The sequence below is a fragment of the Pseudorasbora parva genome, chromosome 4 (assembly GCF_024679245.1).
Source record: "Pseudorasbora parva isolate DD20220531a chromosome 4, ASM2467924v1, whole genome shotgun sequence".
Lineage (NCBI taxonomy): Eukaryota > Metazoa > Chordata > Actinopteri > Cypriniformes > Gobionidae > Pseudorasbora > Pseudorasbora parva.
In genome coordinates this window covers 50,077,998-50,104,526 of record NC_090175.1, presented here as the reverse complement: position 1 = coordinate 50,104,526, position 26,529 = coordinate 50,077,998, and the positions used below count along the sequence as shown (strand labels likewise).

Below are 26,529 nucleotides of genomic sequence, written 5' to 3'. Positions count from 1 at the left end.
ATGAGTTCACTGTACTAAAATGGCCCCCACAGTCACCAGATCTCAACCCAATAGATCATCTTTGGGATGTGGTGAAATGGGAGCTTCGTGCCCTGGATGTGCATCCCACAAATCTCCATCAACTGCAAGATGCTATCCTATCAATATGGGCCAACATTTCTAAAGAATAATTTCAGTCCTTGTTGAATCAATGCCACGTAGAATTAAGGCAGTTCTGAAGGCGAAAGGGGGTCAAACACAGTTTTAGTATGGTGTTCCTAATAATTTTTTAGGTGAGTGCATTTTTTGACTTTAGATGCATGCAAACCTATTGCAAGAGACTTCTAATAATTCTTAAAACCATAGCATAAAAGGGGCACTTCATTTCCATTTCATGTGGTTTTGGTTGTATAATCGATTCTACATTGATTTTTTTAGGTTATTCAAGAAACTGTTGATATAGGAACAAACTGAGAAGAGTTAAATATAGCTCTACAATATTGTGACAGTGCTACTGCAGTCATAACTGTACATTCTAAACCTGTTATAAAACGTGCATGTGTTGGTAAATACCTAGACACTATCCATAAAGCCCTCAAGTAGCATCTGTCACTGAGAAATATGTGTGTGTGCAGAAGGTGGTGCTGACTTGCAAATGTAATCCCCCAACCCTTCTTCACCTTTACTCGTCCATGACCTTCCTAAACCCTTGATGTGTATGCCTCCACCTTCTTCACTGATTGACTGTGAAAAGCACTAGGCACATTCATTTTTGAGAACAGTCCAAATGTGAGGATAAGCAACACCTCTTCTCATGAAGAAACAGCAGGACGCTAAGCCAAGTTTAAGAAGACCCATTTGAACAAGCTTAAGGACTAAGATCCTCTGATAAGCCTGCAACAATTTCATTAATTAAAATGCAATCACATGCAGACAAGAACTACAACAATTGTGCATATACAACATTGAGAAAGTATGCACTAAGTAGCAATATCACAGAAATATTCCCAAGATTCCATAATGCACCTGAGAACATGATTTTTTCAATAAGGCAGATTAACCACTTCTAGTTGCACAATCCAGACTAGTTTTAAAGCTAAAAGAGTGAAGGGTTATAAGCACATATCTATTTAGCAATCTAAATGAGGACATTTTTATTTAAATACAATTATAAATTAGGGCTGCACGATACTGGAAAAACCATAGAAATATATATATTGCGGTATAAAATCTATTTCACCTGACAATTTTGAACTCTATTTGAAAATAATGAATCATTTTAAAATAATTGAGGTAATTTTGTAGGGGAGTGAATCTGAACAGAAAATAATAAAGAAATTACAAGCATAGATAAATACAACAGAAGATAGATAGAATTTAAATAAACAGCGCTTTATGTTTTCAAGATAAATCTAACAGTTGAATAATACAATTTAAAATAACATGAATAATCAAATGTAAAATAACAGTCTTCACTGTATAAATACAATTTATCTTTGTTAAGTTATTTTGTAATTTGATCAGCATTGGTGACTCAAACAGCTGCCGGAATATTAGGCTGCTGTCCCTTTAAGACGAATGCGCGAACCTAATATAAATGACACATTGACACTTATCCTTTTGCCACAAGGATACTTGCCACATTTTGACTTAATTTTGTGTGCACGTCTGTTTAAAGGAACTGTATGTAAGAAATGTATTTTAATTTATCTTAAAATTACCCTGATAGGTCATTAGACATTAAGAAATCATGTTAATTTCCAATACTTATATCACTGACAACAGTAGTCCGGCCAGGATATTGTCATTTAAAAGTTGTTGTTGCAGCCCTCAACTGAAGTTGATGATGACATGTTGTATTGTGGCCTGAAGCGCCACCCTCCGCCTATCACAAAGTCAGCAGTGTTTCTGCATCCGGGTTGCCAGATCTGCTCTAGTTACCACATCTGCAGCTACAAACGTTCCTGCTGGATCCTGCAGCCTATCTGGCAACCTCGAGTCAGGGGGAGAGGGGATAGTGATTGCATTACTTTCATAAACTTTCACTCTATGATGGTTAAACTTTGCAATTAATCCGCAAATCACATGCATTCTGAAGTGGGGTGCCAGCTGGCCCGTACGGATCAAATACCGGTACGATCCCTATACTTGACATTGAATATCCATCACAAATTGATGCTAAAACGATATTTCATGCAGCCCTATAATAAATAGTAGTAAATAATAAATTTAGCATTTTAGAATAAACTTGTTTTCTTTTTCCAATTGAAAACATTCCCAAAGGAGGGTCTTGTCAAATTTAGTAGACTTATGTGGATAATTCCTCCCCCCCCAATATACAGCTACACGTATAGAATCCAGTATACACATGCATTCTCTCTATTCCACCAGGAAGAAAAGTAGTTCAACCTGAGGATAAATTATCCTGAGTAATGTGCCGGCTGATATTGATTTAACTTCCACCCTGTGTTTTGGCTCAATGGGCCACCTTGTTGAATTTGTAATTTAGTACAACAGCATCCAGGCACAAACAGAAAGTGAGAGAGACAGTGAGGGAGAGATGTTATGACTAGTCTGCAATAAAAGAGCACAAATAAAATAGTGAAACTGAGACCTCAATTCAACAACTGGAGGCCGGCCATACTACGGCAGACCCAGTCGTGCATTTATCTCTGGCACCTGCTCTGACATCTGCGTGTCGGCATGAGCGAACCTGAGCGGCCCTGAACAACAGAGAACTATTAAGATCCAGTGGTGGTTATCACAACATCTATACCACCGTGTTTATAGCAGCGATACGTTTAGCACAACTTTTATCTTTAGCTAGCACTTAAAAAGAGTGATGTGACAGCTGATTCACTTCTGTTTCGCAGATAGGGACAAAACAAATGTTTAAAAACATGATTATAATTCAAAAACAACTACTGCATCCAAAATTGCATGCTGTATAGTAGGTACTACAAAATGTTTGAAATTGTTAAAAAAAAAAAGTACAGTATATAAAGTACATGTGATATAATGTGAATATGTGTCAGTGAAATTCGAATGTACTACATTTGCCATGTTGTCACTGTCATGTGACCTAAGGCATCAGCGTCGCTTCACTAACATTCATAAATCCTCTCCTGTGGCCCTATGGGATAGTAAAGTGTCTGTAGAAATCACAAATCTTGCTGGATAAGAATTGTCATTAGGGTAATTTTGACCTACTATTTCATGAATACCCTTTTTGCATATGTTTCACACCCACTATGGATGTAGGCGTATTTGAATGGAGGCAATGTGATGGGCTGGGAAATAATAATTAGCTTAATACTCTTCTCAACAGTTAATGTAAAACTGTAGGGCTGCATAATGTATCGAAATTATTGAAATATCGCAAATGTACATATCGCGATATGCATATCGCAATGGTACGCAATATCTTTTTAATAGGCTACTTCAACATTGTGAAAAGTGTATTTTTTAGGTTTTATTTAACAAGGTATTGCATATTAGCCTGACAAGGCAGACCCACATCAAGATGTCGGGTCTGGAAACTTACCATTGACAGGGCTCAATCCGAGGGGCGGGATAAACGGTTGTCTTTCAAACTCCCTCTGCATGCAATTGGATATCACTACAACCAACCAGAGCAACGAAGGGGAAGCGGAGCTAGTTGACAGATTAATCTTTCGCCGTATCCGGTCGGCAAAACTCCGAACACATCTTCCCTTTTTAAGAATGACTTCAGTGCCGTTCTTTGTTCTTTTCTCAGAGAAAAGCTTAACTCCAAGTCTTCCAGAGTCGCGGTCAGAGCTGATTCGAAAGACCGCCGTTCGGCAGTTTCTGTGTTTACTAGTAACACGCAAGCACAACTCGGCCGTCATTATGTTAAGCCCCGCCTAGCGACTCTATACACAATGTGATTGGCCCGAGCAGAGTTTGAAGTTGCTAGACGACACTCGCGGCAAATTAGATTTGCTGCCGCTAGGGTGCGTCTAGATTTCTAGGCTATTGGCATTCCGCATTTTTCCTCAATATTGCACAGCCCTATAATACTGCATTCCAAACAACTTTTAGAGTCTCATACTTGAAAATAATGACTTGCGCAATGCTCAAATTCGAAAATTAATTCAACCCTGATCTCAGAAAGAGATCTCAGAGATCTCTGTCAATTGACGTCATTTCAAAAAGTATGGCAAATGAAGGGCATCATACAACATTAAATTCGTAACATAATAACAAGACCTATTTGTTAAGGTTTTTTTTTTGTTTGTTTGTTTTTTTACTAATGCATGCATTTATAGTTCATGACTTTTTCTTTGCCATAATCAAGGTAATAACACAAAATAGGATAACACCATCAAAATTCCCATTTACGACATTTTCTGGACTGGGGCAAAAAATATCCAACAATACTGTTCTGAGCAGCCAAACTTGTAAGGTAAACATTTTCAGGAATATATTTGCTAAATGTATTATAAGAAAAACAAAAAAAATCAACATAATTAAATTTTTAATCTCAACAATGTGTTTGTAAGCTAACAATGCTTGAAGTTGGACATGCTAAAAATTTGAAATATGATATTAAAAATGTATATAGAAATGTATATGTTTTTAATTAAAATATTATTGTTACTTGAATTTTTTTACTTTTTTATTTTTATTATAAAACATCTATGAACATATTCAATATAACATTAATTATTAAATAGTGAATATGTATTTGTCATGGTCCAGTAATTATATTGTCTTTTTTTTTTCATTCAGATGTCTGGAAAAGGTAAATAAATACTGAAATAAGGTAAATACTAATGAAAAATGACTTAACAGAGCAATGTGCTTTCACTCCTTCTTTGCCCTGTTGTACAGATTTTTCCTGTTTCAGATCATTAGGAAATAAAATCAAGTAACAAGAACATCCTCTCCTGAGTATATGTTTCTCAATGAATGCATTTGTGCATTACCTGCAGTGACTGTGTCCTTCTCTTTTGCTGCCAGTTCCTCAACCTCTGTTCTTCGCCTGAGCTCAAAGCGGCGAGAGTAACCCTCCTTTGGCTTCCAGAGGTCCTGCAAGAGGAGGGGCTTTTCGTTGTTCCCTAGCGCACGAAGGCACTCAGTCCGCCACCGCCGGTCTGGACCCTCAAACCGTCCAATCACGTCACATAACACATAGCTACAGGCCGAGGCCTTGTTTAGAGAATAGCGATCAAGCGCCTCTTTGATCAACTCTTGGGCGCTGGAACGAGGTGTGGCAAGGACGCTTTTGTAGTTGGCGCCAGCACTTATTTCATCACCAAATATCTTCAGCACACCTGGGGCAGATGATTGGGTGGAAAGCTCAGCTGGATCGTCCCGTACCTGCTCAGGTAGGTCGGTCACAGAGCGACGATCCCGATAACTCAGTGTCCGGTACAAAACCTGCGTAAAAGTGCGACTCTGTCGCTTTAGGCGGTTCTTTGATGGCAGAGACATGCTGGCAGATGAGGAACCGTAGAACATGGTGCCGGAAAGTGCATTGGTTAAAAAAACCCTAGAACTGAGACAACAGCAAATTAAAACAAACACAGCATAAGCTTATATGTGACCCTGGACCACAAAACCAGTCATAAGTTGCGTGGGTATATTTGTGGCAATAGCCAAGAATACATTTTATGGGGTAAAATTATCTAAAAATCATTAGGATATTAAGTAATGATCATGTTCCATGAAGATATTTTGTAAATGCAGCTTTCAAAAGAGGTATAAATCTTGATCTCTGGTTTTGTGGTACAGGGTCTCATATGTATATAACACACACACACTAAACATATAAAAATATATTGCAGATAGATAATGTATGGTAAGCTTGTCATCTAAAGTCAATTCAATATAATATTGGTTGCAATTAGAGGCACATGGCAATACTGTACAACCAGAGAATCAGATGAGTTTAATGCACATAGCTACTGTCACAGAGACAGACAGAAATAGACAGGATGGGCAAGGCTGAATTTTTGTGTGAAGCAAACAGGGATATTGCCAAGCATATGATGGAAAATACAGCTTGGTGGAAACCATGAGAATAGTTGTGGAAAGCCATGTTACAATAATTTACAATATCCAACATCCCATTAAAAAACAATATAATGTACAATACATTAGAAAAACTAAAATAGCTAATTGTAGATAGATAGATAGATAGATAGATAGATAGATAGATAGATAGATAGATAGATAGATAGATAGATAGATAGATAGATAGATAGATAGATAGATAGATAGATAGATAGATAGATAGATAGATAGATGGATAGATAGATGGATGGATGGATGGATGGATGGATGGATGGATGGATGGATGGATGGATGGATGGACCAACGGACAAATGGACAAACGTAAACAGACGGACGGATGGATGGATGGATGGAAGGAATGACAGAAGGACGGACGGACCGACAGACAGATGGACGGACGGAAAGACGGACAGACAGATGGATGGAAGTAAGGAAGGAAGGAAGAATGGATGGAAAGAAGAAAATAATGATAGATGGACAGACAAATGGATGGAAGGAAGGATGGATGGATGGACAGACAGAAGGAAGGAAGGATGGAAGGATGGATGGACAGAAGGAAGGAAGGAAGGAAGGAAGGAAGGTAGATAGATAGATAGATAGATAGATAGATAGATAGATAGATAGATAGATAGATAGATAGATAGATAGATAGATAGATAGATAGATAGATAGATAGATAGATAGATAGATAGATAGACAGACTGCAGAGATGAGTGTGTCGAATGCTGCAGACATGAGAAACACCTTCTATAAGTGTGTGTGTCTGTGTGTGTGTGTGAGAGAGAGAGAGAGAGAGAGAGAGAGAGAGAGAGAGAGAGAGAGAGAGAGAGAGAGAGAGAGAGAGAGAGAGAGAGAGAGAGAGAGAGAGACTGCATCAGCTAAAATCCCCACTACTCGGCAGTCTGAACGGAGACCATCTGCTCGTGCGTGAAAATACTTCACCGTGGGCTCGTGAAGCCTATTCACAAACTGCATAATCTATCAGTCTACAGGTCTGCGTACATCAAAAGTCTCCGTTTGTTCTCTTCTTGCATCCTGTTATGCGCACAGTTATTTAAACTAAACGTTATATGATTCTTAAAGGTGCAGGACATTAAATGAGATGAATAATTTAACCTTCATAAACATTTTACACTATAATGTTCTCTAACTACGCGTGCATAAGATCAGCACTTTTTAACAGGCGTATCTACAATAAAGAAAGTTTCGTTTTTGTTCTTGAAAAGACTTGAAAAACCATGAAACACAAGGTTGCGAAATAGTTCTTACCTGTAAATCGCGTTTTATTCCCCGTGTGCTGAGCAGACGCTCATTTGGAGGCATTAATTTTAAGGAAGCGCGTCGGGCTACTGCGGGTCTCCACTAGCAACGGCGCGAGCCAACAAAGGCACCTGCTCGCGAGTCCTAATCCGCTTGTGCGTCTTAACGGGGCTCCGCCAGCCAGTCTCAGAGCTCTGATCCCTCACAAGCCGCTCGCTTGACTCCTGTTATTGACATTTGCCAGTATTTCTTCTTGTTATGTTAAATTAGCTCTACGGGCCGGTGGGATACAGTTTAGGTCCGCCCAGTCACTGTCATGGAATGCGACAACGTCTACCTGTACAGTAATAGTGAGGTGTCAAACATAGGCTATATCAATGTATAGAGAAATCAATTGTTGGTATGCTCGGAATGCCTTACCTGCTTATTTTATTTTATCGGTGCTGCTACTGGGCAGTCGATGGAGCTGTGTATCGCTTTCCTCTTCTTTTATGTGCCCGTCTCCACTGACTACACTATAGTCTGCATGCTTCGGCGTCTGCATTCCCTCAGCCGACTGCAGCCGGAAAGAGCCGAACCGGGAAATTGAAGCTCGCTTGCGTATTGTTACGCTTGGATGTTTAGGCAGAGTGCATGCAATGCCATATAGGCCTATGTATTTTTGCGAATTAATCCGAGGCTCTATGTGACTTACAGTCTGTTGAATGGTTCGTAATTCAACTTTACTGTCGAGCTGAAATTTAGACACGATCAGATCAGCCACTAAACGGACTGTGCATCTGTCTGTCAGCCTCGTTTTCATTCGCGCAAATTAAATATGGATTCTTATCCTAAATACGATCGACATAGAGCCTCCTCCAAGCACCTTTTTTCTGTTTTTGTAAAATAGTATGCTGACTAAAATGTATGCAGGCAAACTAAAGTGGATGTTTACCCTATGAACCACCTGGTTACTATATAGCACGGTTTTAAAAGTGGGGTCCTTGATAAAAGAAGTGCACTTAAAGGGATAGTTCACCCAGAAATGAAAATTCTGTGATCATTCACCCTCAAGTTATTCCAAACCTGTATTTACTTTGTTCTTTCATATACAAAGGAAGATATGACTACCACCACATTATTTATACACGTGTACACTTCATGCATGCAGATAATATAATAATACTGCAATAAAAGGTCACTTGAGTCTATAAGAGAGTGCACTTTCATTCCGGTTTCTTACGTAGATACACTTTTTAAAAGTTCACTAAAATGTAAAATAATTTTTTTTAACTTAAAAGTGCACTGTGTAAATTCTAGTGCCATCTAGCGTTGAGGTTGGGAATTGCAACAGCCCACCGCTCACCCCTCCCTTTTGAAGCACAAAGAGAAGCTACGACAAAGTTGTCAACATCCGAGACAGCATAAAGTAGAGAACTCTGCAGAGAAGTTTGTCTGTTCCAGGCCATTGTAGAAAATGGCGGCACAAAATGGCGACTTCCCTGTAAGGGGTCCGGCAGTGTATGGAGACAGAAATTGCTCATTCTAAGGTAATTAAACACATAATGATTCATTATGTAAGGTCTTTATACATCACTGAAAACATAGTTACACACTGCACCTTTAAAGTACCTGTGAAATCATTTTGTTTAAATAATCTTGCAAGGCTTTAAAGAAGTAGCCTACACTTATTCTGTTGTGCTGACTAACATATTAAATCATGATGTTGTTATTTAAAATGAAACAATAACAAAAAAACAAACAAAAAAAAAACACTTTTAAGTGATAGTTCACCAATTTTTTTAAATTTTACTTAACTTCCCTTTCATAATATTTTAAATCGATATTAGTTAGGCTAGTAGTTCTAGCTATGGTATCGAAACTGGAAAGGAGAATTTTGAATTTTCACTGGTATCAAAAATGTTGTGTCATTATTACTGCCTGTTTTTGCAATAACTGTTCAATGGTCATAGACAGGTGTGGCAAAACATTATATGCCTGCTGTGTGTGCATATGCATAGCCTAGTTCAGCTCCATGGAGCTATATTCAGAGGGCTATGATCCATATTTATCTACTCGCTGATTCTGAAAAAATAAGGAGAACATCCGTGCTGTGAAAGAGAAGACTCATTCAGAACATTCATATAAACTATGAATTAACTAAAGCCATTGCTCTACTAACTATAGCTATACGTGTTGAATGTTAAGTCCATACCTTAATTTAGTTAAGAGGTAATGTGGGCCTATTTATTTTTATTACAATATGACAGTTTCTAAATGAGAAACTGCGGTTACAATAATGTACAATGGTTAAAGAATATGTTATGCAAATGTTCATAAGAGTGACTGGGAATAGCAATTTCATGTAATTTGGTCACTTTACTGAAAATGTCTCTTAAGAACATGGAAGAACTCTATGAATAATTAATTCCAGTGGCATGACTAATAGTTCTGTTGTCTCCTGAGGGTAAAGTAGGGCCATCTACTGGGACATGTGGCAGCTCAAAAAGAAGCTCACACTCATTCAAATCCCAGGATGTTTTTGGCTCACATTTTAGAAATGTCAGTGTTTGAAACTGTATTGGTATGAATTGATCCCTATCATAAAAATAATAATAATAATAATTGTGCCCACAACACATTGTCATTCTTTTAGCCTGTACTGACAAACAGAAAAATATCACAGTAAAGTAAAACCAAACTATAATTGCGGCATCTGGTGGCGTGGTGGTGGAACTGCTGGCTGAAATAGATAGATAGATAGATAGATAGATAGATAGATAGATAGATAGATAGATAGATAGATAGATAGATAGATAGATAGATAGATAGATAGATAGATAGATAGATAGATAGATAGATAGATAGATAGATAGATAGATAGATAGATAGATAGATAGATAGATAGATAGATAGGTAGTATAACAATGATCTTATACAGCTGTTTGTTAATGTTGTAAATGACCAATAAAACATGATTTAATTAACGCCATGATGAAATTACATCCTATTTATTTGGATAGAAAGTAAAGAGCATGAATTTTATATGGAAAACTTCAGTTCAAATGGAAAAATGTCCTGTAACATGACTGTATTCAACATTACCTGTAATAGTCAGTAAATAAAGCATTATAAACATTATGTATTAAATAAATGAGTGAATAATGGGTTAAAAATGGTGTTTATTCTTTGTATTCATTGATCAACCCACAGACATACAAAATGCATAGAATGCAGGACTCAAATAATGCTTCAGAGAAAAGGAGGTTTCCTTGATAAAAAGCATTGGTATGAAATAACATGGTCTTAATACAAATACAAAAACTGGGGCAATACAAACATTGCAGCGAAATCACAATCACAAATACCTTCATGTGAAAGGTTCAAAAGCAGAATAAACCAGCAGAATGGCCAACAACAAAAAGCCTTGAACTGTTCTGAAACACATCCAAACTAGAAAAGGCACAAATGATATTTACAGTGAGGTCAGGGTCAGGTTTCAAGTGAATTCAAATTTTTTCGTAAAATCTTTCCCAGAATTAAGGACAGGTAGGCAGCCTGATGTTTGTGAATTTTGGTGTCAAAAACCATGAACAAACTACATCAAATCCTACATTAATTAAAAGGACTATTCACTCAAAAATTAAAATTATGTCAACAATTACTCACCCAAACCTGTATGAATATCTTTCTTCTACTGTACACAGATGAAGAATGTGGGTAATTAAACATGGTAGCCAGTGTATTTTTTTTTTTTTCATAGAACGGAAGTCGATGGCCTTGGTATATGCCCAGAATATGGTCTTCTGTGCTTAGCAAAGAAGGAAATTCATGCAGGTTTCGGTGAGTAAATGATGAGATAATTTTCATTTTTGGGTGAACTGTTCCTATGATTTGTCAGGGCAAAATACCATTAATTAAATTGTGTGATAACTTGGTCTTTTATAACTTGGTTGTAGCCCAGTGCGTTTTCATTTGGTTTTGAGTCAAAGGTGAACTATAAGCTTTCTGTCATTTCAAATTGTTCAAACACGCATAATTTATCACAGCATTTATTAAACATCAGCATTCCAGTATATTCTAGTGACTCAAAAGAGAGAGGAAAGAGACTTTTGTACATTCAGTATGCACCCGCTAATAAGTTATAATAAATAGTGGTTTTTTTTTTCATTCAAGGTCAAAGGAAATCTAAATATATAATCTCAGGCTGAGTGGCAGTGAAAGCTGTACGATGGATGTAAACTGTCTGTAGGAACTGCTCCTTCCATGAATCACCTAAAATAGTCTCAAGTAAACATATTTTTCATGAAGAAAACACCAAACAAATGTTTAAAAAAGCAATCAACAATGGCAAAAACAGAGAACACTTAATGAAAAAAAGTCATAAACACAATTCAAAATAATTTAGAAACTCATACTACCATTGGAAAGAAAAAAATTATAGATTTAGATATTATACTTTCAAAACACTACTTCTGTAACATCAACACTTAGGGTCTCATGTATTTACAGATAATTATTTTGTCAGTGCAACTCATAAGTCTCGGTAAAGCAAAAAACAAAATGAGGGCAGAAGCAATTTCAAGCTCAAACTGAAAACTTTAGTCACAAACAGCCCTTACTATCAACTAAAACCCTGCAAAAACGTACCTGACAGTGTCTGCAAGGTCATCGTGACTTTGCCAAGTAAGACATGTTCCTGGATCAACAAAATATGTCCAACACTCCTGTCTCTACAACAAAACCTAGCCCTATCCATACGTTCAGAGGGAAACGATGGGTGAATAACACTGATGTAAGCACCTACATAAGCTGTAAACTTCTCTCAAATCTGATTGGTTGATTTGAATGTTGTTCCAGGACCAACAGTGACGTGGATCCAGGAACATGTTGCACTTGGTGAAATCACAATCCCCTTGTTGGTCCACTAAAAGCGCAAATACATGTTCGCTGACTAAGGCGAGGTGTTTCAATATAGCATACACATTTCAGCTGAAAATCACTCGTCATGGAATAAAACGTATGGCTACATAATACAATAAAATACTATTTTTCAAAAATCACTAATGAAATCCTTCTTAAATGTATAATCTTAGCACAGCAAACCAACATTATATTGCATTTATAGCTAAATATGATTATATGTACACATGGATTACGACTATTGACCAAACACCTTCTATATTCATAATACATTAAATATGAGTTCTTTTAAGATGTAATAAATGCACATTTTGGAAATATTCTGTTAAGTTTTAGGAGTCCATTATTGTAAAGGCCATACAAATTGAAATACTTGTTTAGACTTTAGTTTATTAGTTATAGTAGAGAAATAAAAACTGCAGATTTTGTGAGCATGCCCGTGGTTAATTTTGCTTGACAATCTGAGGTTGTGAAAAAAAAACTGTGCACCTGATCACCTAATAGCCCTAATCAATATGACAAAATACAAATTTTGTACAATGTTCAATTTATTATCAATGTCAAACAATTATTAAAATATGTATGGCCTAAGGGAACGCAACAGAAATGGAATAAGAAATTGCGATGGTACCAGCCAGTGATTTAGCAACCCTGAGAGCAAAAGCTTTGGCTGATCAGTCCTATGAACCGATGGCTAAATGATAAACCTTGATCATTGGTAATCAGATGATGAAGCTGAGCACACAAAAGTGTGCTAAATGTGTATTATTATAATTCATCCAAAAGTGATAATTCTGCCATTATTTACACCCTTGTGATGTTCCAAAACAAACAAAAAAGGAGGTACCTTTTTATGGCATTAATTGTTGCAGTTTCATTATTTATGAAGACAGAACAGCCAAAGAGTAGATTGGAAAATCTACAGTATACAAAAACATACAGGTATGTAACTAAATTATGACAGAATTTTCAGTTTTTATGTAACCTTTTAGTTTCTAAATAATTTGAGATGAACCTGACTAAAATCAGTCCAGTTTTCTTTAAATGTATTTTTTTTTAACTCCTGGTCATGAAAACTTTAAAGGCAAATAGCTGGCGATTTTCAGTGTATCTGTGTTTTCATATCCAGTTAAGCACTCATACAAAATGATCCATAATATAACATCAAACAGCAGCTGAAAATGTAAATAAATAATACAATAAATAAAATAAAGCATTTTAATTTTAAGATTAATTTGAAACTTTTTATTTAAAGATTTTCAATGGAACTGAATGCGGTAAAACAGGCAAAAGCCTTTAAAGTACTCCTATTATGCTGTTTTAAAGGCTGTAAATTCGTTTTGGGGTATCCTACAATATATTTACATGCAACTTAAGTCAAACTAACTTTTTTTTACAGACGGCCCGTCTGTTCTGATTGGTCTGCCGCTTACAGCAGGTGTCGGAAACGAAATGCCCATTTGGTGGCCAGCAAAGTGTTTCTTAGCCAGCTGAAAAGTCCTAGATGTGAGCACTTAAGAGCGTTTTGGCTGCACAGCAGTTTTTGTTGTTGTTGTTTAGACACTTTACTTGCTATGGTAAGGAATATCCACGGAAGTGTTACATGTATCTCATTTTACAGAGTTTGTTTCTGTATAGTTTCAATATATAAATGTCAATACAATGAAAAGTATTTGCTTTGGCTCTTGTTTTAATTTATTTAATTCCGTTATTATGCTTATTGTCATCTGTTGACGTTGTGGCAAGCAGAATGTGTTGATTGGTCGGTGTTGTATTTGTCCTGCACCTCCTCGACTGTGATTGGATGGCTGGGGAAAAAACTGACAGTTATGAGCGCTGCATTTTGCAACTCTTGACAACTGGTAAAAAACGCCAGAGCGTTCAGCGTGAAATAGACGCTAAGTGCTTCATTACACAACTGGTGTGGAAAATTATGTGTAATAATGGCGTCAGGATTTCATATCAATTCCAGTGTGAATTCTCATCCTTTTGAAGTGCATGCCAAGTGGATTTGCAGCGCTGAAAACAGCATCTTCACAACATGTCTACAACATGACCCAAACTCTTCCAGTCTCAGCTAAAACTACAGTTTTTTAGGGCAGGACAAAGTAGAAGTTGTTTGCGGGCAGCCAATGAAGACCATAGGCTGGCATTGTGTAAATTTGTTACATTGTTATGAAGGTATGTAACCGGAAGAGCAACTGGAATTGCCGACGACTCGTTTTGGCAGTTTAGAATACTCCTTTCCTAAAGGAGGAATTCATTTGATTTGTCATGCACTTTGATTTTTACAACTTTACAGACCTTTTACATTCACAAACAGCTATATTACATACTGCTGCATTAAAGGTATTATTTGAAAAAGCATAATAGGGGCACTTTAAAAACCCATGCAAGTCTCAATATAAATAATTAGAAAAAAAAATAGCTGTGACCTAACCCCTAAACCTTTTTTTTTTTGCTGAACACTACTGTAGTCGATGTTATTTTGTCATGTAATATTATTTAAAATATTAAATAATATATTTATTTATTTATAAATGTATTTATTTTATTTCATAAAATTAAGCATATTTTAGAGTGAAAGGAAACACAATCATAATGTGGTATGAGTCAAAAAACCCTAAACTTATCCTTTAAGCCATATGGCCTGTCCAGGCAAATTTTTCCCTGGACATTGTCATCAAGCACTTGTGGTTTCCAAAGACATTACACATCCAAAAATGCAACAGACTTGCACTAGACTAGAAGCATGGAGAATCGCGGCCATGTACAGTAATACGAAATGTACAGTAATACGAAATGTACTCATATTTCTGACAGAAATAAGAATATCTCCCCACTGGCAGTGGCAGAATTGGCAGAATAATCCCACATCAATTTAAAAAACACTACAGAAATACCTTTAAACTGTAGTCAAGTAATTACTATCCAGGATGAGTGTTTTTACAAATATCTGGCAGTGATTTTACATTTGCTCAGTATATACCTTTTTAAAAAATTGTAAACCTTCATGACATGTAATACGTCCATAGACTTTTCCAGAAATGTTCATGTTCTGGATCCTTAATCAGTCTCAGGATTGCACACGGCTTCAGGTCCAAAATGACCCCTGCTGCCTGTAGTCTCGCAAAGGCTAGTTGTAATTTCTGTTGTATGTGCTAGTTAAAGACCTATTAATAAGTGACAAGAGTTACATCAGTCAAACGGTTCACTAGCAAAAACACAACAGAAAAAAAAAAACAATATTGTTTAAGCTTTAGTAGAGTTTTAGCACTTTAGTGGCAAATATATATATTTAAATGATTTTGTTGTTAGGTGTATGCATATGTGTGTCACCGGGCCGTACTGGTTGGTTGATTGAGAGGTATGTACAGGTACTTCCAGATGGCATAGTAATGGATGCCTGCTCCCATTGCAACAAAGAGATGCCATATAGCGTGAGCAAAGGGCACTATCCCATCACTTTTAAAGAACACAATGCCCAACACATAACACCCGCCACCAAGCAGCAGCTCACACAGACCTGACCTGTCTGCCTATAAGAAAAACAGACAGACATTTCATTTGATTCTAATTAGTCTGTTACAACTTTTTCAACTGAAAGCGTTCATTTTCTTACCATAGAGAGGATGACAAGGGCAGGAAAAACACCCATTGCTATGTAACAGATCAGCTCTACAACTTTAAACCTGTAACACAAAGAACACAAGAAACACATGTAGCACAGAAAATGCACAAATAAATAATATCTGTCATTTGTCAAATATGTGCTTACCTTTCATGGAAAAAGAATACATAGGCAGTTCCTACAGAGGCCATCACCCAGACAACCCAACGCATTTGGGCAGCCCATGGACCCAGCTCCCGCAGCGTCAGCCTGCCATAAAGCCATTAGATCCTTAATTAATATGTGCTTCAAACACAGACTATCTGTGAAAGTCTGCACTGTAACTCGATTTGGATAAAGGCTTGCTCAGTTGGGGACACTAAAATGTCAATCTATGTTGTCAACTAAATATCCAAATAAAATGAATTACTAAATTAACTACATCACTGATGTGCCCACATTGTCACTATATGATAAATTAAAATGAGCTGATAACATCACTGCTTTCTCCAGAGCGACTGTACAGCCGAATCAAATTTTGTTGCAATATTTTCCTGTTTAACACTGTGAAGCTGCTTTGAAACAATCGTCATTGTAAAAGCACTATATAAATAAAGTTGACTTGACTTAAAGGTGTTTGCTAAGTGTAAAAGTACAATTGAGTTTCATAATTCAAGACTATGCAGCTGGATCACAAGTAAGAAAACAACTCAATTTTAAATCAAGTCAAAACAATTAAGTAACAAAATATTGTACGTTTAAAATCTGTATGAAACGGAAGTTGCGATACTATTGTGGAATATACAGGTGAGACAAAACATTATGACCACCTGCATAATATGCTATTTCTCATCTACGTGTTGCCAAAACAGTGCCGACTTACGAGGCATTCACACTACAAGACCTCTGAAGATGTCCTGTGATATCTAGCAGCAGATCCTTCAAGGTTAAAATGTTTGAGAAACAGTGGTTCGAGCTTGTTTGTTCAGCACATCCCCGGATGCTCAACTGGATTGAGATCTGGGGAATCCGGAGGCCTGGACAACACCTTCAATTCTTCCTCATGTTCAAACCATTTCTGAACAATGTGTGCAGTGTGGCAGGGTGCATTATCCTGCTGAAAGAGGCCACTTCCACTAAGGAACAGCATTGCACTCTGCAACAATGTTTGGGTAATGGGCACACGTCTAATTCATATCCACCTGAATGGCTGGACTCAGGGTTTCCCAGAAGAACATTGCTTGGAGCATCACACTCCCTTTACCAGCTTGTCATGGTCTTACAGATAACGCTGGCATCCTTTCCCAAGGTAACACGCACACACACAGACATCTACGTGAAGAAAACGGGACTCATCGAATAAAAGGTCCAGTTTCGACACTTACGTGCCCATTGTTTTTGATGGTGGACGGGGTTGGTAAATTCTCAGCACTGCTGACCAGGAGCAACCCACAAGCCTTGCCATTTCAGACATACTCTGAAGCAGTGGCCTTGCCACAACAAAAAGTCAAAGTTAATCAGATCTTTATTCCTGCTCATTTCTCCTGCCTTAAACACGTTAATTACAGGACCTGATTGTTTGCTTACCATCTAATCCAGTGTTTCTCAACTCCAGTCCTCAGGACCCCACAGCTATGCACATTTTGTATGTCAGTCCAAAGAGCTCTCTCCTAATGAGCTGATGATCTGAATCGGGTGTATTAAATATGGGAGATATACAAAATGTGCAGCAGTGGGTCCCAAAGACTGAAACACTGATCTAATCTACCTATAGATATATGTGACCTTGGCCCTTGTTAGAAGATGATCAACAATATTATCTTCACCTGTGACTAGTTAAATAAAGAGGTGACTTTCTAAGAGGGTGGGGAAGTTATTTTGATGTAAGAGAACATGTACATTAATTTTAACTAATTATAATGATATGCACAGATAAATCATTTATAATAAATACTACAATATTTACTACAAAAAAAAATTAAGAATGGATACTTTTTATAGAATTTTTATGTAAACAGAATATTCTGTAATAGAGTATTTTTTCTGTTAACAGAATCTATGGCACAATCAGAATTTCTGCTAAAAAAAAAAGTTTAAAAAAAAGTTTAAAGCCAAGTTCACACAGCACAGGACTGTCAGGCCCTGTTTACAACTGGTATTAAGATCGGATCACAAGTGGTCAATGCTAAATAAAGGTTAAAACAGGGTCTAAAACGTTTGTAGTTGGCCACTTTTGACCCCCTTTAGAGGTAGTCATAACACATTTGTCTGGTTTGCTTTACTAGTGTAAACACTCATGTGGTCCAATGTGTTCGAACAGCCACAAAAGACCGCCTACTCTCGGTCCAAAAAAGTTTGGTTTGTAGACAAAAAAACAATACCAAGCATGATGTTCCTGTTACAGTACAGTCCATGATGTTCCATTATGTCACCATCTTCCTGATTTTTAATACACACTCACCGCGTCTGGTCTTGCAGCTATCAGAGCAGAAACGAAAATTGCTGCTCTCTGTAAATTGTGTGAGCTTTGATATTACTTTGGTCACTGTCATTATGGTTACTGGTTAGAGAATAGGGCCATTGCACATTCATACAGACGGTATTTGAGACGCTGTTATAAGTTTCTGTGTGAATGAGACTCACACGTTTAAGCAAATGAGGTTGTCAATCCCAAAAACTTGGAACCTAGCCCTACCTACCAACATGCACCTATGTGTCAATTTATGACAGCTAAACACAAGCCATTAATCCCTATTGCATTTCTGAAATTGATGCATAAACAACATTCACTCTGTGAGCTCACCAAGGTGTGTAGGATGCAGCAATGAAGAAATAGATCACCATCCTGTCGCACATGTGGAAACAGTGTTCAACCGATCTAAAAAGTAAAGTAAGATATCACTTCTGAAGCACATGTGTAAGTAAATATTAAGCTGGCTTATCAGTTGCCTTAAAAATTCTTTCAGCTACATTAGCTCGATTTCACAAAATGAAACCACACACTTGCAACTTGTTAGGCAATAATTCATGTTAAAGTCTGAATTCCCAGTACTTAAACTGAACAATGTACTGATCAAAAAGATGATGTAACTAATATGAAAGTCTTACCGGAGATGACTCTTTTTCCAGGAGACAGTATGGAAAACTGTGGATATGATGAAAAGGCTTGATAGTCCTGCCCCATAAAGCCATGCTGAAATCTCCTCCCAGTGGTCATCAGATAAGAAGTACAACAAGATCCCACCCACAATGCTGGGAATGATCCAGAGCTGAGAATAAAATATAGTCACTGATTATTTATATAGAACAATATGTGCAAACTTCAGGAAATCATTTTAAAAACAAATGTATGGCATTTATTTACTGTATACATATATGTATACTTTATGTATCACTGGAAGTGATTAAGTATGGGCCTATTGGACCTCTCCATATGTACTACATCACTGGGACCCATTATACAGGCACATGGTTTCTCCTATCATTGCTATGCTGATGACACACAGTTCTTCCTTTCATTTCAACCAGACGATCCCATGGTAGCTGCACAGATCTCAGGTTGCCTGGCGGACATCTCAGGATGGATAAAAGAACATGATCTACAACTCAACTTAGCGAAGTCGGCGCTTCTTGTCTTCCCAGCCATCCTGTAAGTACAGACCAACTTAATTATCAAGCTAGGTTAATCAACAAAAATCCCATCAAGCTCGGTAAGAAAACTTGGGGTAATCTTTGATGACCAGCTGACCTTCAAAGACCACATTCCTACTCCAGCATGAACTACAGTCTGCACTGTACAACATCAGATAGATCAGGTCCTTCCTAACTGAGCATGCAACACATCTCACCCAGGCTCTTGTCATTTCAAAACTACTCTACACAAGCAATCAAACCCCATAAATCATCCAGAATGCAGGGGCTCGACTGGTCTTTAACAAGCCTACATCACACAGTGACTGTTTATCTCTCTGCCCTGGTTTCCGGTTGCATCTCACATGAAGTTCACAAAATTAGTGCTTGCCAACAGGATGACCATGGGCTCTGCACCCTCCCTTTTCTTTTACAAGTCTACGTGCCCTCAAGGAGCTTCCAGTCTATAAGTGAACATTGCATAGTACTATTGCAGAGAAGCACACAATTAATCTCAAGAAAGTTTTCATTCAATGTTCCTTGCTGGTGGAATGATCTTAAATCTCCACATTTCTAGCATCTGTAAAACATTTTCTATCTTAAAAATATATCTAAATTATGACACATGCTCTCAATGACAAATGCAGAAAAGTTAGTTTATGCGTTCCGTTCATGGCCTCAAGGCTAGATTATTGTAATGCTCTTCAGGGTGGTTGCCCTGCATGTTTAACAAACTCCAGCTGATCCAAAACGCAGCAGCTAGAGTTTCCAGGAAGTATGAAAATATTAGCCCAGTTCTGCCAACACTGCATTGGCTCCAAATTAAACATTGCATACATTTTCAAATCTTTCTATTTACTTTCAAAGCACTAAATGGTTTAGCTCCTCAGTACTTGATCGAGCTCTTAATGCATTATAGTCCTTCATGTCTATTGCAATCTCAAAATTTTGTCCAGTTACCTAAAATATCAAAATCAACTGCAAAAGGTAGATCCTTTTCCCATTTAGCACCCACACTCTGGAATAGTCTTCCAAGCCTTGTTTGGGAAGCAGACACACTATTATCACACATTATCAATTTCTTTTTTTCAAATCATCAGTTAAAAGATTGTTAGGATGCATTAATTAGGCCAACCCGAACCAGGAACACTTCCTATAGCACCCAATGTACTTGTTACATCGTAAGAAGAATTAGTCTCTCTTTTTATCCCTAGGTTACCGTAGTCAGCCGGATCCGGTCCATATTCAGATCAGAAGGTGGACCTGCACCTAGACACGACCAAAACGCAGCCCTGAATGTCAGCGAGGACCATGTCTACTAGACAATCCCCTGTAAAGGCATCGTTGATGTGACAGCCATTGGCACAGATCCTCAGCAAAGACCACAAGAACCAGACAGGTCCTCCGCACGGACTCTATGGCCAGCTTCGGCTCCACATCAGCGTGATGAATCGGATCTTCAAGCAAAAGGAACTGGATGAATATTTGAATGCTACTGATCCCAATCTGAATTCTGACTTGTGATGCAGCCAGAATCATAATCACACCATGTCCGTTCGTTGGTCAGAGGAGAACTGGCCCCCCGACTGAGCCTGGTTTCTCCCAGCCTTGTTCTCTCCATTCTGTCACCTAATGAAGTTTGGGCTCCTTGCCACTGTCGACTCTGACTTGCTTGATTGGGGACAAATAATATCCACCCATGTTATTGAGCTGACTGTACTAACGCTGTTGTATGAGAACTGAACTGAGCTGGACGATGACAATTTTTTGCAGAACTGCTTTATAGATGAAATTTAATAATTGATGATCTTGACAACACAGCTGAATCAACACTGAACATATTTTAGCTGAACAAAATGCATAAGCATTGCAAAGCTGCTTTGAAATCTGTAATGGGGGGGGGGTGTAATACATAATATTACTGTACATAATAAGGATAAAATTGTTTGTCTTTGGACTATTTTAAACGTTTCTTGGGTCAAATTAAATGTGCTTGAATTTATTAATATTCACTTGTGTGTGCTTATATGTATCATCATTCATTAAAAATATTAGGATGCTAAGTCCTAAGAAGATGCATAAGTTATTAACATTTTAAAATGTCACATTTAAAGAAATCTAGTGTTTGATCATATCGAAATATTTAAAATGTTTCTGAGCAACTACATTAGATACATGTATATTTATTAAAGAGCCAATAAGGCACCTACTGGGTAATGGCATTACAAATTAACATTATTATTTTTAGCTACAAAATGACTCTAATTTACCTCTTTGAATTGGAATTCCCTATTTTAACCTTAATTACTACACAAATTGTAATATACATAATACAAATATTAGAAGAAATATATTTTAAGTGATAATTAATTGACAATAATTATTGCACAAATAGTATTTAGTACCAAAACTCTTCAAAATATTCAATAAATATTCTTGAACTAAAATATAGAACACTTATTTAATTGAAAAATAGTAACATTTGACCATCAATGAGTATTAGTGTGACCAATTAGTAAGGAATACCTGAGGGCTAAATACAAGAATAAAATGAATGCTAACAATAGTGCATCTCTCACTCTCCATAATAAAACGATCCTGTAAATATGGCTGACTTAATAATCAATGCAATACTAAAACTTGCTGCAAACATCTGTATAGTTAAACTGTTGTGTATCCACTTAAGCCATTCAAATACATTGACACAGCGCTAGAAGTATTGAGCGCTCATAAGCCACGTGACTGCGCGCGCCAGCCGGGAGATGAGAGCATATTGAAACTAGCTTTTCAACTCCTCTGGCTTTAACATTAGTGCCAAAACACTATTTATTGTTTGAATTTCGCATTAAAACTTATTAATAATAATGATAATAATAATAACTCTATAGGCCTAGCTTTGTTTAATATCAAAAGCAGGTTTGGCAATTTGGCGTGAGATAAAGTTGGGCAGCGTGAGAGCGTGACACAGAGCCCGAAAGCGTCAGTCACACTAAATGAGCGAGAGTTGGCAACCCTGGCTCCTCCCTCAAATTCACAAACACGCTATGCAACACAAGAGTGTATATGCTCCTTACTGCTGATTGGCTACAAGTGTGTTTTGGTGCTCATTCCAGTCCACTTTCAAAAGCGTTTCTCAGAAATCACTTGCAGCACCTTTAATTGCAGCCTGCTGAATAATGCTCCATCTGAATAAAAATCCATCTGCTAAATGAATACATGTATATTTTAAGACTCACCGCATGTGTGGCACAGTTAGCAGCGTGCTCATATTCTGTTGGCTGATATCTCTTGTTAGATGGTGCACGATTGTTCATAAATCTAAAAGTAAAAAGAAAGTCAAGTCAAATTCATGTATATAGCGCGTTTTACAATATAGTTTGCTTCAAAGCAGCTTAACAGTCATAATAGGAAGTTAATGGAGGAGACAGAAAGACAGAAAGAGTTAAAACATACAGGATCAGGTAAACTTACAAACTGGGGAAGAAGAAAAAACCCATAACATACTATTACCTACCTTCTTACTTAAAGCTACAGTAATGATGCTCTTGACATTTGAGTTTGACTGTTGTTTAAAAAAAGTTAATTCTTTTAAACTGGTGGTTTCTCTAAAATGTTTCAAATAAAATGAACAATTCTGTATCTCAGCATATAGGCTACGGTTACAGTCAGTAAAATACACCACAAAAGTCACCATACATTTAACTCCTATACAGACATGATATCCTGCATGAAGATTTTAATACAATTGTTCAATAAAATGTAGATTATAGAACACTGGATACAAACAGATATGATTTATAAGTATTTTTAGGTCACACTTTAGTTTAGGATCCAATTCTAACTATTAACTAATGAACCCCTATAGTTCCTCCTATACTCCTATATGAATTCCGCAGAATAGGGCATTAATATGTGCTTTATACGTCCTAATAAACAGTTAGTATTCCAGTTACATGCATTCTATTAAACAACTAGTTAATAATGAAAATTGGACCCTACTAAAGTGTTACCTTTTTTTCAAATATATCAATTATTGCATTGTTTTATAATAATTGCTGATGAGTTAATCACCATATAGGTCAAATGATCATGTGATTGATAATAACTTTTGCAGTTGGCTGGCAGTGGCTGGTAACCATGGAGAACCACAGCAGAGGAGTCTTTCATCCTTACACACATCCCTGCACATTGCTGATGTCACTGTTGGCATGGAAACATATGAGACTGTGACGGAAAAGGAATGAGGCTGTGCATGGTGTCTTTTTCTTTTCCTTTTGTACCACAAAAGTAACTTTTAATTCAAGACCACTAGTTCACATTATAGTTTTGCTGCCAAATAGAGAAACTTAGAAATGTGATGCAGATATGGACATTATATACAAATTAATTAGTAAAGTGGTATAAATGACTGCACCTTACTTGGAAGGATGATATAGAGTATTACATAATTTTCAAAAATGTTTAAGTTCAGAGGAGTAAGCAGCATTGTGGTGGTTAATAAAAACTTAAATATGCAATTAGGTCAAAGCTGATTTGGCTTGCTATCGTTGTTTCTTAATGACCACATCTAGTTCAAGGGATATAACCCACATCTGTCCTAATTTCTATTGTTAGTAACCCAAATAGCTTGGCCTAAATTTGTTCTAGTATTCATTATAATGGTCAACACTTACTAAAACTCATGCAACCCACAAAAAAAAGGAGGAACAAATGCTGTTGATTATCTTTTAGTGATGTTGGCTCACTTTATTGTAAACACTGAAGAAACTATTGTAAAATTATATATATATATATATATATATATATATATATATATATATATATATATATATATACATACATATATATATAAAAGGCAAAGTTATCTATAATATATATCAGGGGTTTTCAATCTTTTAGATGCCACGGAGCCCCAAATTTGATCATCCCTGTGTGAGGGACCTATGAGTGACCCCCTTTTATAAACTAATTTAAACCAACACAATATATAATTCTAAATATAAAATTAGTTTGTTACATGATTATATCTTTTGTTCTAATCAAATGTATGGTTATATGTATTTAATTGTAATATATATATATATACACACATTTTTAATCCATTGTTTATAGATCTAATCCCCCCTCCCCCCTCCTTTTTTTTTTTTTTTTTTTTACAGACCCCCTGTCACTCTTGCAGGCCTTTTTTTTTGGTTGGGGGTGGTAACTGAAGTTACGTCATCTGAAGCGATACAAAATATAGTCACGTAATTCTCATAATTTATAAAATTTATACCCCCCCCCCCCCCCCCCATTTTTATGCGTGTATCCTATATTGTTTAATGTTGTTAGAATTTGTGTATTGTTCTAAGCATCAATAAAAAAAAAACCTAAACCACTTGAAACCGTAAGTGCCAGTGCAGCATCACTCAAAATGTGTGGTCTCCTTCCATTAGCACATGCTGTCAAGCAAACCCTCACGAAGCCACAACAGACCGAACATCCAGATGTCAACTCTCCACAGCAATGAATCCCCGAGACCAAATCTTTCATGCCTCCTTTACGTTTACAATCAAATTTGAACAAATCAAATGCGCGTAAAAACATCTTTCCACCCACATAAAGAGTCAGGCAACACGCAATGGGTTCAGGGAACGTCGCGTTTTTTAAACATGTTTATAACTGTAAGTAATCAACATTAATAGGTTTAAACAAACATTTAAAATTACCCACGTAAAGGCGTAACATTGAGCTTTTCTTTGTTGCGCGTGGGTGTCACATCACAAAAGACAGCTCTAGAGCGATAGAAAACCAACACTGACAAGCTTCCTCACTTCATTGAGAACAGTCGCTAATTGAATCGTTTCACGATGTTCTTTCATCTCCAGCGTCGCCATTTACTCACCTTACAAGTTTCATTTAAACGCGTGAAATCCAACAGTTGCGCGAGTCTAGATGAAAACGTCGTGGAGTTTATACGAAGAGCGAGCTCTCTTAGCGACTGTCGAATTTAACACGCGTTCAGAAACATCATTGGGATGTTGAACGACACAACGAAGCGATCATTATGAGCAATAATCCGGAAGTAGAGAGCATGTAACGGTCTCGGGACCCCGGTCTTCCTGTAGCCAGAAACGCCTCATCTGTCTATGGCGGGTTTATACAACGCATTCACTATTCGATCCTCCACCCGCACTCAGATATTGGACGTTTGCTCCATTATGTTCCAGCATAGTTTTAAAATTGAGGTTTTAGACCTCAGTTTATCTATTTAATTGTATCCTGAACTGGTTTATAGAAATGTGAACCACTCAAGGGGTTGGAAACAGAAAAGGACAAAAGTCAAGGTTGTTCAAACTTTTATTGAAACAGGAAATTCATCCAAACACATTAAGTGCATAAGTATATACAGGGGTTCAGAAACTCATTCATTTGCGCATGCAGAAACAGGAGATCATAAACCAAACTCTGCCACCAGATGTACTTCTTGGTCCTCACTAACAGCCTCAATATTGAAGTGTGCATTGAGTTGCCCTGCAAACCCCAAACAGTCCAGAGAGATTAATTTTAATGTTATGATGCTTGGTTAATGTTAACAACTGAAACTCAATGTTAAGAGCATCATTACTGTATTATAAGCATGCAAGCACTTATGTAATTGTTAAGCACCTTTTCTGTTTGTAAAATCATGGATAAGAAACAACTTTCACAAATGACTATACATAGTAGGGGTGTATTAAAAATAAAATAAATAAAATAAACTGATACAATATTGCAATGCTACCAACAAATAAACTGGGGAATAAAATTATTAAATGCTAAATACAGCATCACATTGGGGCGTAAATTAAATTAACCACACTTGTACTAGCATCCCAGTACATAAAACAACCAGAATAAAAAAATATTCATGAATACAGAATTGTTTCGCAAATATGCTTGCGCTGTCAACTATCTAGAAACAAAATGTAGGCCACTTTGACGGGTGACAAGACATTTGGCATTATCAGGCACCACAAATATTGCCATTGCATTATTCATATAGTGTAATATAGCACTGATACTGTAAATCTTACGTCACAAATTCTAATTTTGGGTGAACTACACAATACAGAATGTCACCAACTATG

At 36.9% G+C, this 26,529-nt stretch overlaps 2 protein-coding genes across 6 annotated transcripts in view; both read right to left on the bottom strand.

Moving 5' to 3' along the window:
* radil (Ras association and DIL domains) overlaps positions 1-8,124 on the bottom strand; it is a 32,160-nt gene extending 24,036 nt beyond the window's left edge. For 2 of the 4 annotated variants that reach the window (XM_067442160.1, XM_067442162.1), the window contains exons 1-3: positions 7,699-8,123; positions 7,288-7,615; positions 4,929-5,500 (exon numbers count right to left, since the gene is read on the bottom strand). In XM_067442160.1, the coding sequence (XP_067298261.1) occupies positions 4,929-5,463 (535 nt within the window). In that variant the 5' untranslated portion in view covers positions 5,464-5,500; positions 7,288-7,615; positions 7,699-8,123. Of the gene's footprint in view, positions 1-4,928; positions 5,501-7,287; positions 7,616-7,698 lie in introns of all 4 variants that reach the window. The other 2 variants (XM_067442161.1, XM_067442163.1) reach the window with 2 other exon arrangements.
* Positions 8,125-13,719: 5,595 nt separating this feature from the next.
* On the bottom strand, positions 13,720-25,630 carry LOC137073549 (monocyte to macrophage differentiation factor 2). 2 transcript variants are annotated; one of them, XM_067442158.1, is made up of 7 exons: positions 25,305-25,630; positions 22,657-22,738; positions 18,899-19,059; positions 18,594-18,668; positions 15,959-16,060; positions 15,803-15,872; positions 13,720-15,719 (listed from the first exon to the last, which is right to left on the bottom strand). In XM_067442158.1, exons 1-7 carry the CDS (start codon positions 25,316-25,318, stop codon positions 15,516-15,518), a joined length of 708 nt encoding a protein of 235 aa, XP_067298259.1. In that variant the 5' UTR covers positions 25,319-25,630; the 3' UTR covers positions 13,720-15,515. The 2 variants fall into 2 exon arrangements, with proteins under 2 accessions (XP_067298259.1, XP_067298260.1); XM_067442159.1 differs by lacking the exon at positions 25,305-25,630 and adding an exon at positions 23,492-24,083.
* Between the last annotated feature and the right edge of the window lie 899 nt (positions 25,631-26,529).

Bases quoted from the DNA above. Each gene is read 5' to 3' on its own strand.
- LOC137073549 (XM_067442158.1), bottom strand. The intron at 19,060-22,656 runs GTGAGTCTTAAA...TTTTATTCTCAG, and splicing joins CTAACTGTGCCACACATGCG to CTCTGGATCATTCCCAGCAT. The intron at 15,873-15,958 runs GTAAGCACATAT...TTTGTGTTACAG, and splicing joins GTATTCTTTTTCCATGAAAG to GTTTAAAGTTGTAGAGCTGA.